Source organism: Abrus precatorius, unplaced genomic scaffold, assembly GCF_003935025.1.
Source record: "Abrus precatorius isolate BTA unplaced genomic scaffold, Abrus_2018 Scaffold6, whole genome shotgun sequence".
NCBI lineage: Eukaryota > Viridiplantae > Streptophyta > Magnoliopsida > Fabales > Fabaceae > Abrus > Abrus precatorius.
Genome location: NW_020874406.1, coordinates 23,998,545 through 24,010,410, shown reverse-complemented (window position 1 = coordinate 24,010,410; position 11,866 = coordinate 23,998,545). Strand labels below are relative to the sequence as shown.

General features: G+C 31.1%; 1 protein-coding gene across 3 annotated transcripts; it reads left to right on the top strand.

The window, feature by feature from the left end:
• Positions 1 to 754: 754 nt before the first annotated feature.
• LOC113868401 (protein DETOXIFICATION 27) lies at positions 755 to 8,250 on the top strand. 3 transcript variants are annotated; one of them, XR_003505361.1, is made up of 9 exons: positions 755 to 1,395; positions 1,491 to 2,032; positions 2,116 to 2,202; positions 2,651 to 2,707; positions 4,465 to 4,703; positions 4,959 to 5,077; positions 5,209 to 5,298; positions 5,408 to 5,907; positions 6,968 to 8,250. XR_003505361.1 is itself a non-coding variant. In XM_027503926.1 (9 exons), exons 1-8 carry the CDS (start codon positions 1,108 to 1,110, stop codon positions 5,465 to 5,467), a joined length of 1,482 nt encoding a protein of 493 aa, XP_027359727.1. In that variant the 5' UTR covers positions 963 to 1,107; the 3' UTR covers positions 5,468 to 5,473; positions 5,584 to 5,631. The 3 variants fall into 3 exon arrangements, 2 of the variants coding, with proteins under 2 accessions (XP_027359726.1, XP_027359727.1); XM_027503926.1 differs by lacking the exon at positions 6,968 to 8,250 and having other exon boundaries at positions 963 to 1,395; positions 5,408 to 5,473; positions 5,584 to 5,631; XM_027503925.1 differs by lacking the exon at positions 6,968 to 8,250 and having other exon boundaries at positions 5,408 to 6,005.
• Positions 8,251 to 11,866: the final 3,616 nt, after the last annotated feature.

The following is an 11,866-nucleotide window of genomic DNA, read 5'->3' as shown; positions in this document are numbered from 1 at the left end:
ATGGACTTTTTTCGTGTTGGAACAAAAATGAAAAACGTCTGAAGTCATTGATCTTCCAAAATTTTAAAGATAACATAACATTTAAGTACAAATTATTTTATTTAACTAAATCATGCTTGTAAAGTTTGCCAAAAAGAACCTCTAAAATAATAGAAGCTAGCTTCTTAAACTGTTGCATCTTTTTTTGTGTAGAGAGTTAAAATATTATTAACAAGCCTTTAACAGATGGTCTATATCGAGAGAAAAAAAAAAAGTCCTTTATATTATTTAAATAAAGCTCATGACATGCAAGGCGGAAGATGTGCAAGTCAATTTCATTATAAAAGCTCAGGCCGTGCAAGTCAACTTTATTCAAAATGTTAAAGTATACTTTTTGTAATTTTTTTTTGAAATATTATTCTAAAAATAAAAAAATAATAAAAAAATGTTGAACAATATGTTAATAGTTTTTCAAGCATTTCATAATATCATTCAATTAAATTAAACATTTTCAAATAATTATTAAGAGTAATTTTTTTTGTTATATTAAATAAAATTAAAAAAAATATGAATAATTTTAAAATGTGTAATTTACTTATTTTTCACTCATTCAAATAAAAAATTAATTAATTAATTTTTACATCTATCAAATATAGAATAAAAATTTGTGTTTCTTACCATATTATTATTAATATTTAAAAAAAAACATATTTAATATTATTGCTTTGACTCTATTAATTATTAATATATTTTACATACACTTTCTCTTATATTCATTCTTCAATTTCTTTCCTTTTTTTTCTTTCTTATCCTTCTCTTCCCTCGTTTATTTCACACTCCATTCTAAGAATCTCATCAATTATTTTTGTTACTTGTATACTTTACTTTTTGGGTTGCAGAAATAAAGATAAATAACATAATACAATAAAAACAAAAATGCAAGTGTATGAATGTAATCATTAATTTTACTTACGAATGAGATAAGACCAAAAAACAACTGTTTAAAAGCTTCCTACTTTCGAACCCTTCGTCATCACTTCTCTTCCGTTTTCTTTTGTTCGTTTCACTTTTGTGTTTCGAAACCCAAAAGAAACTAACCGCAGAGCAGCGTGTACGCGGCACTCAGAGATGCCAAGCAAGGGGAAGGATTCTCCATCGTTGGGAGAAGTAAAGGTTCCATTGTTAGAAGCTCACCCTTTAACGGATGAAGAAGAACAGAATGAAGACATTGCACGAAAAATTTGGGTTGAATCAAAGAAACTCTGGCACATTGTGGGCCCCGCAATCTTCAGCCGTATAGCATCCTATTCCATGTTAGTCATCACACAAGCCTTCGCGGGCCACCTCGGTGATCTCGAACTCGCTGCCATCTCCATTGCCAATAATGTTATCGTGGGATTCGACTTTGGCCTCTTGGTATTGTTTTTATTATATTATTATTATTCACATAGAATATATTATTTTGGGTACTTTGTTAGTATGTTATTGATTTTTTTTGCTTGATTAATTAGTTGGGCATGGCAAGCGCTTTGGAAACGCTGTGTGGGCAAGCATATGGGGCGAAGAAGTACTACATGTTGGGTGTGTACATGCAGCGTTCGTGGATCGTTCTTTTCATTTGCTGTGTTTTGCTTTTACCTATTTATCTATTTGCAACGCCGGTGTTGAAGGTGTTGGGGCAGCCTGAGGAGTTGGCAGAGCTATCTGGGGAGGTGGCAATGTGGTTGATACCGCTTCACTTTGCTTTTGCGTTTCAGTTTCCTTTGAATAGGTTTTTGCAGAGCCAGTTGAAGACTTTGTCTATTGCGTGGGTGTCACTGCTGGCACTGTTGGTGCATGTGTTTGTGAGTTGGTTGTTTGTGTTTAAGCTTCAGTTTGGGGTTATCGGTACTGCTGCTACCACTAACTTCTCTTGGTGGGTTCTGACTCTGGGCCTTTTTGGTTATTCTGTTTGGGGTGGTTGTCCTCACACTTGGACTGGTTTTTCCGTTGAAGCATTTTCTGGGCTTTGGGAGTTTGTCAAACTCTCTGCTGCTTCTGGGGTCATGCTTTGGTACTCTCTCTGTTTCCCTCCCTCTTTTTGTGTCAGAATGCTTTTTGTGTTTTGTCTCAATTCGCTGGATTTTGCATTTACAGCTTGGAGAACTGGTATTACAGAATTCTCATATTAATGACTGGGAATCTTCAGAACGCAGAGATTGCCGTCGACGCTTTATCCATATGGTAATTATATTTTATTTACTAAATAACATTTATTTTCACTTTTTTCTTTTTTTATTATATAATTAATTACATGTTTTATTTTCGTTCTTTTTCCTTCACCCGCTTTATATTTTTTGAAATAGTTATTAACAAATAATTATCCTTTGTTTACTATTTGATTTTAAAAATATCATAAAATGGCATTTCTTTTACTGATATTAAGAATGTAATGAATGGTGCTTTAAAATATTTTGCTAAATCAAAATATAAAATGAAAGTTTTTTTGTTGGGTCTAACGTTTCCGAAGACTACAGTAGATAATATTGGTGCATATTCATGTGCGGATGTAATCACCTATTTACTGATTGCACTCTTTAAGATTTTAGTTTCACTTTCCAGTTCAAATTGTCTATCTCTTATTTATTATTATTTTTTTTTGAGGTGACCCTTGTTGTCTTTTGTTTGGCAGTATGACTATAAATGGTTTAGAAATGATGATTCCTCTGGCATTCTTTGCTGCAACTGGGTAACATATCTTAATTTAAACTTATATTATTTTTCTTAATTTTACTTTTTTATTTTGTTTTGTTCACTCAGTTTAGACTTTCGTTTTCCTTGTAATCGTGTGAGTCAAGAATGGAGGCCATGTGTCTTATACGAGTGATGGTGAGATCAGATAAAAATGGCTCATCGTCACGGATAGGGATGATATAAATGAACACATCCATACAATTATAAAATTATAAACATTATTTAAAAAAATCCAATTTACATTAAAAAAACTTAGAAAAAGGAGATTATTCATAAGAAGTATTTTCACTGTATTACTACTAAATATTTTAACGTATGTTTGTGCTCAAAATCAAATATTTAGTGCGTAAAATTTATGAGAGTAGATATTTATGGGTGACTCGATAATCAAACTAAATGACAACATCTTAAAAAACATAATGTAATTCACTCTAAAAATAAGTTCGTGAAAGAAAGATTTTTCATGCCTTATAATGAATAATTTTATTCTTAGTCTGATATAAACATCTTACCAAATATAATTGAAAAAGAATAGACGGTGAGATGAAGAATGCCGTTAGTTCTTGAACACTGTAGAATCTCTTAAACATATGGCTGAGGCTGAGCTAAACCGCGTGGTCGCACAAAATTCATAGGTAGAACGACACGACACGACACGACAATCATGCTCCGCACCAGAAAAATATAATCTATGATTAAATTGAGATGGGGATTGAGACTTTTGGACATTATGAAGTGTCAAACGGAAATAACTTTTTTTGCATATTCACAATTCACCAAGAAATCATTATCAATATCAATAAATATTTAAGAAAAAAACATATATGTGGTATCTATAGATAAGAGTTGGTACTAGTCAAACAAAAGTTGTGCATTAATTGGTTAGCTACTGTTTGTCGTGGAGCTTAAAAGAGGGATCATATGAATGAATGATGATCTATCAATATGGAAATCTCTGGATAGGTAGTGAAGAGCTAGTGTTGCAGCTTGATACGCAATTCGACATAAATTCCATGCGAATTTGGATTCTATAGTTTTTAATTCTTCCTTCTTTTCTTGAGAACATTTAATATCAATATTTGACACAGTTCTAGGCTTTTGACAAGGACAACTTCTGTAAACAAATTTTTGATTGCCCCATACGGAGGCTGTGACAATCCGGTGGCTGCAGTTACATACGTGTGTCCCATGATTTTAAAATTTCCAATGGAAACACTATGGACAATTGTTTGGTCAGCAATGTGTCCTATTTGTTAGCAACGCCCTTGCTTTCACACTGCTATTAGCAATTTAATTCGCGTTCATTAGTTCACTAAAGCAATATTGAGTGGAGACAGTTAACGTAGGCTCAACTTGAAAGAATAAAAAGGCCATCGTGCGGCTTAATTAAATGTTCATAAAAGGATTCTCCTATAAACAATTTATTGAGAAATGAATAACTGACTCTTAAGATGCTGATCATCTGCTTGTTTTCAACATGCTTCTCTAAAGTGAAAGAAAATTAATTTATTATGATAAAGTCTAAATTATAATGGGTAATTCAAAAATTAATAGTTGAAATTATGGATATGTTATTTAACTAATTTTTTTTTAATTACCAGTTATTATGCGTCCCCTTGATGTTAGAGGAGCTAAACGGATTGGGGCTAGGGATGCCATTGTTCCATAACTTAAAAACCATATTTTAATTTATTATGTTATAAGAACTCAAAAAACAAATACTAACAATGCTGGCTACCATGGAATGTGCAGAGTGAGGGTTGCAAACGAGCTTGGAGCTGGGAACGGAAAAGGAGCCAAGTTTGCTACTACGGTATCTGTGGTGACATCGGTTATAATAGGACTCTTCTTCTGGATGTTGATTTTGATATTGCACGATAAATTCGGCTACATTTTCTCTAATAGCAAAGCCGTCCTTGACGAAGTAAACAATCTTTCTCTTCTATTAGCCTTCACAATTCTGCTCAACAGTGTTCAGCCAGTTCTCTCAGGTATCACGTTACCCTTCACCTAATTTTATTTTTCAAATATTTGATTTGAAATGGAGGTATATTATATATGAATTATTATATTAAGAAGAGTCATTATCTATAATAGTCAATATAAAAATTATATCCACACTGTACTAGTTGATCCACAGAGTAATTCAAATTTATTATACTGACTGTACATCAAAATTAAACTAACAGAAAATATATACTCAAATATATGGTATGTACCTATTAACATTTGGATAATTTGAACAGGGGTGGCTGTAGGATCGGGGTGGCAATCATATGTTGCATACATAAATTTGGGTTGCTACTATATTATTGGGGTGCCTCTTGGATTTGCGATGGGCTGGGTCTTCAATCAAGGACTTATGGTACGTTTTCTTTCCCTTTTTTGGTCTCGTTTCTAAAAATCTGTGCAATTATTTGTTTAGGATGTGAAATTCAAATGCATTAAGATATGATTCTCATTTCCCACACTAACTGTTAATGAAATTGAACAAAGGGAATCTGGGCGGGGATGATTTTCGGTGGGACAGCGACTCAAACATTAATATTGGGCTTGATTACAATTCGGTGTGACTGGGACAGAGAGGTAACTATAGCTAGTTATTTCATTGATGTCATTTTTTTCACCAGTGCTATTGGTTATGAATTTGAATAATCTAATCTTATTTGATCGTTTTGTTGGTTAACAATTGCAGGCTGAGAAAGCAAAATTGCATCTAACGAAGTGGGGAGATCCAAAACGTGAACTGAACTAGAGCTTCTTTAAGATATAAGAAATCTGAATTGAAGGGCTGCTTTCTTCGTAACATAATTGCCAAAGGGATTGGCATATTAAATTGGTGGAAACTATATAATTACGAAGAGAGCGTATTTCAGCATTATTTAAATTCAATCATTAAGGCCCAGTCCATGAACTTCTTGGACTGATCAAGTGGCCCATAATTTCTCCAATATCTACTCTTCTTCTCCACTGTTTTATCTTTCCATGCTACTGATTCTACTTTTGATTCTGGGGTTTTATGTCTTTGCGATATTTTTGTTCTGTCTTCGTTCTTGCGTGCCTCTGCAAAATCAAAACAGTAAAGCCATTGTGATTTATTCAGGGCAGCAAACTAAAGACTTGACAGGAATAAAAAGACATTTTTGTCTAAACATAAGCAATGCTACCAGACAAAAGACGAACACACACAGCACGGTAAATTAAGTGTTTGTTTCAACTCAATTTTAAGAAGATAAATAATATTGTAGTAAATTATATATCTCTTCCTTACAAAATATATAATTACATTATTCTCAAATTTTTTCATTTTAAGATACTAAAATTCCCTTTCTTAAAAAAATTAAAATACCTCATGGTTTAATATATTTTAAATTTTTAATTAAATTACTGTTAAATATTTATTTGATACAAAAATTTAACTCGACCTTTTTTATTAAGATAACTTCTTAATAAATTTTAAATTATTATAAATTTTTTAAATTTGTCTTATTAGCTAACAAAAACAAAGTTAAGAAAAATTCTCAACCTTGATAAAAACGTAAAAGTTTTAGATGAGCTGCGGTTTTAACATCTTCAAAAATAAAAGTAGAGTATTGATAATAATAAAATATTAAATTTAAAATAATATAGTATATGAATATTAAATTAAAAAATATTTTTAATGGTGTAAAGTCAAAATATTATATTTTATAATGAAAGAAAATATAGTGTACTTTTTGTATGTTAATAGGGAGAAGAAAGTATATTTTACTCTTAATAATTTAATTTTTATAAAATTATCAATATTTATTATTTATAGAAATTAATACAAAACGTGTACCAAGTTATTAAGAAAAAAGTAAATTTTTTACAGTTGTTAAATATTAAACTGAGGTAGCAACTGTTTGTTAATGTAATAAATAAATTTATGAAGCCATATAACTCGTCAATGATAATTTGTTGATAATTTATTAAATATATTTAAAATTTGTTCCTTTTAAAAATTTAACGTAAATTAAGTCTTAAACTCAACATATAATTGTTCAGAGGATAGTATAAAACAAAGTTAAATTTTTCAAATAAAGATACAATAAAAAAATATGGACATTATTAAATCGACTCTAAAATATATTTTTATGGTAAAATACAATAATAAAATGGGAAGGAATAATTATTTATTTAAATTTTTTTAATATTTTCATTTTATATATAAACACATACATAAATTTATCAACTTGGTAAAGATTTAATTGATTATGTGAATATTTATCTTCAGGGAGTCTGGGCTGGGTTAATTTTTGGTGGACCGTCAATTCAGACTTTGATAATTGCTTGGGTTTAGTGTTCGATGTGACTCGGACAGAGAGGTAAATAAAAGATTCTCTGCAACAAATTTCACTTTTATTGATATATTTGCATTTGCACATAGCTAGATAATTTAATACATTTTGTTGGTTCATACCCAAATCAAAATTTGATCAAGTAGCACTTCTTTTTCATGCAATTGACCTAAAACCAATTGAACTAGAGTTAGCTTATGATCATTCTCAAATCTCCTTCTTTATGTGATAATTTAAAACCCCACATTAATTAAAGGAAATCGCGAGTCGTTTATTTTTTTGTAAGAAAATCGCGGGTTATGTCTATTGTGGCTTTGGACTTTGGCCCCCAAACAGCCTTTTTATTGGTGCTCCCTTTTTGTTGGGCTGGCAAGGGTACAAATGATGGCCTGTTAGAGCTACTTAAATTGCTTGTCGAATTTTAATTCTTCACTCAATTCAGACCAAAAAAACTTCACTCAATCAAGTTAAAATGGAACAAAATCAATGTTTTAAGAATTAAGATAAACTGATTCAATTATAAACTGATTATATTTTAATTTAAAAACTATTTAATTCAATGCTTGAGTATTTAATTAGTCTAATCATTGGTTTAGTTTTTATAAAAGCCGCAAACATGAACCAAAATTTAAATCATAGCACAAAACATATTCCAAATCATTTCGAATTCAAGGGCTATTGGAAATGCATGGCCGCTTTAGGGTACTGAGGATTTGAGATTTGAAGAAAAGATGTTGTCCCGAAGTATATAAACAAAGGTTTGGAGTAGGATCATGTCAAATTTCCCAAAACAGTTATAAGCCACCTTGAAATGTATAAATCCTTTTAAGAATTCCAACATTTTCCAATTCTTTTCCAGAAACACGGGGACACAACCATAGAAGAAAACAAAAACAAGCTACCTTAAACTGTGTAACATATTGAAGCTATATCCATATGTCATTTTCTAGAAACGTAGGAGGCATAAAGAAGTATCCTTCTTCCAAAAGAAATTGATTTCAAAGAGAAATTAGGATCCGTCATTCTATCCGTCTCTATCAATGAACAACACAGGAAATTAATCATCACGAGTATCGTTTGAAACGCCACCTGTTGCTCCCACTCTAATGGGTAACTGATGTGCATTACTTTTTCCATTTGGTTTTATAGTCTACATAAAATTGCTTCTACAATGGATAGCTATATTAAAAAAGAAAAGTAGGTGTTCTTTTACCTTATTAATTAAATAGGAAAAGAAAAGAAATGTTGAATATTATAATAAATGAGGACAATGGGTTAAGTGATGAGTGACAATTGAGAAACAGTGCATGCACCTGACAGGGCTCACGTGTGGCACAAAAGTTTCTTGGTAGGATGTTCTGTCATTGTTGTCACCAACTGGCCCTCTTGCTGTTTCTATAGTTGAGTGAAGGTGAGGTAAGTTAATATTGACAATGTTCACATGTTGGGGTGGTGTGTTTGGATTGTAGGCGCTGAATGAGAGAGCACCAATGGGATTGTCATTTTGTTTGGATTGGGGTCCAGTGTTCTTCCTAGTGTTGTCCATACATCAACCATCGTCTTTATGTGCCCAAAATTAACACTATTTTGGCTCTCTATGAAACCCCCCACTCCACTCGCATCACTGTGAGCTCATCTACTCACTACTCATTGTGGAATTTCCGCCACAAGTCCATTGTCAATAATGAAATTGGGATAAGATAAGTTGCTCAAAAGCTCAAATGGGGAAAACAATCAAACAGAGAAGACAGTGCTTTGGCTAGGGCATAAGTCAGAACTCCCAAAGTGGCAAAAAACGTGTAGGATGGAATCCTAAAATATTACTATTTACAACTTAATTACTAAATGATGAGAGTCTTATTATTCACTAGTATTTTCAAGACATTTGTTAATATTTGTCTTGGGATAAATTTATAATAATTTTATACACAAATTCACATTTTTGCATTAAATTAATTTCATTATAAAATAATAAACACACATCAACAACAACGATAATAATAATAGCTGTTTTGAGTAAAAAGAAACGTTTATTTAATAAAAAATTATTTTATAAGAATAAGTTATTAAGTAGAAAAGTTACCATAAGTTGTAAATAATTTCTTTGCCTCTTACTTTAAAATATATACTTCTCTCTTGGAGAAATAAATATAAATTGCACTCTAATCTTTTATATTAAAAAAAATTGCTTAACAGCAGTGAACAGTCATTACTAAAGTACTTTTTAAGAAAATTGTCTTTTTCTACAATTTATACTGTCAAGAGCAACTGATTTCGAATGTCTTGTTTTTTATTTTAATATCTTAGAAGGTAAAAAAGATGAAATAACTTTATAAACGAATTTGAAATTTCATCTAACATTTTTTATTTTATTTTTTGAAAGTCATAAAGTTTTAATAAATGTTCAAAATTAACTATGGATCATTTGAAAATCATCAGATTAAAAAAATACTCATTTATGTTAAAATAATCTTAAATATAATATATATCAATCTTTTATGGGAGAAAATAATTTTTTAAAATAAGAGGAGAAAAAATGTAATTAAAACATCTCTTAAAAAAAGAAAATATAATTTATTGTTTATTTAAATATTATAGATCACATTCATAAACCTAATTAAATATAAATATCTTTTTAACTTCAACACTTAAAAGATAAGCATGAATCAACTCCACTTCCATATGTGATCCTTAATTAATGGAACTTTTTCTCAATACTTTCTTTATTCTCCTTTAATACTAAATTAATTAACCCTTCCTGTCTGGACTCGACTCTTTTTCATCCAAGGGATACTCATGATTGCCATTTTAATCATCTGTTTTCTTGATATATTCGTTTACAATTTCAGACAGAGATCAATCACATTAATTTTATCAAATTAATGAATTCGGTCTACTTTTATTTCACCAACAAGTGTTCATGAATTTGAGTTGTTTTTCTTTCCTAGTTCTCTGAATGAAAAACATGAATACCCAAATCATTAATGGCAATGTTAAAATTATGAAAAAGTAAGAAAACAAAAGAGTATCTCTCTCTCTCTCTGTGGTTCGAATCTCCATTCCAGCAATTTCAGGGCAGTTGTTCTAGTCTCTTTTCTCAACGAACTTCGGGTGGGGCAGACAATTAGGGATTTGCATCATTTTTGTCCTATCAATTTGTATCACTATAAAACATTGTTCAATCGGTCCAACTCCACGGATCCTTCTCAACAAACTACAGGTGGGGAAAGATTAGGGATTTGTGTCATTTTTGTTCAATCAATCTGTATCGCTATTGCACATTGTTCACTGCATTAAGTACCATTCTGTCAAATCGATTAGCTCAGTTCATCCTTTCCTTGCACAAGTGTACACTTGCTTTCAATACCATTATTCATTTGTTTCACTCAATAAATACGATTACATGGAAGCGGGAACACGTCTAATATGGTTTAATGTGCTCTCAGGATAAAGACCATTCAATCGGACACATTTTGGCTAGTAAAAAAAAATAGTTGAAAGAATACATAATAAATATTTTCATTTAAAATATATTTTTGAAACAAATTTATTAAGCAATTCTTAAAACAGAATTCTTTTCTTTTGCTCTAAAATATAGTTTTTAAAAATTACTTAATAAAAGGGTTTTCAAAAACAAAAAAATATGGGTAGTGATGTCTTTTGTTAAAAATAAGACTAATATAATTTTTAGAAAAATTAGCTGATTTGCCCTGTTAAAGTTTGTTATACGTGACTATCTACTTATTTATATAGCTTAGCCTATTTCTCTTTGTATCCTAATTTTAATATTTAATAATATCTCTGAAAAACTTTTTTTTCTCTTCCTCTCATGTTCTCTTAAAAGGAGAACTAATTCCTTACATGGTATTAGTTATGCCATGATTCTAGATTTTTTTTAAATGGCTTCCATAGAAATATCGTTATAGCCTCGTACTTTTTCAAATGCGATTTCATCCAAATTAACAGATGATAATTTTTTCACCTGGATGCAATATGCAGAAGCGACGATCAAGGGATTTCGTTTGCAAAAACACATTAATGAAGGAGAATCGATTCCTAAAAAATTCTTGACACCGAATAATAAATTGAATGATTTGGTGCATGTTGCATTCAAAAATTATGAGCAACAAGACAATCTGTTAAAATCTTGGTTTCTTGAAACTATAGATTCACAATTTAAGATCCGTATGGTTGGATGCGTTTGGTCGCATCAGATCTGGCATGTGTTGAAGGTGTATTTTTCATCTTAGACGAAAGCGCATGTTAAGCAGTTAAAAATTCAACTTCATAGCGTTAAGAAAAGTGAATCAATCATTGAGTGTCTTATACAGGTGAAACAGATTGTTGAGACTCTTGCTGCAATTGGATCACTATTGTCAGTTCAAGATCACATCAACGCGATTTTTGATGGTCTTGGTGAAGATTATGGTGGATTCATTACTTCATGTATCACATGAATTGAAGCATACACTATTGCTGAGATTGAAGCACTGTTGATGCATCAAGAGGAACGTCTTGAGAGGTATAAGCAATGTGTGTTGTCCACTCTTCAAGCAAATATTGCTCAAACTCAAAATAAGAAAGGCAATCTTGTGACCAATCGCAGACGTGGACGTGGTCAAAATCGTGGAAGAGACATATCTAGCTGCTCAAATCAAAATAACTTTGGTGGAGGTCGTGGACAAAGAACTCAATGTCAATTGTGTGGAAAGTTGGGGCACTCTGTGTATAATTACTGGTTTCACTTTGATGAAAATTTACCGAATTCTAAGTCCATTCATAACAACACATGTGATCCTACTGTGCAAGAACCTATCAATCAAGCTATGATTGCA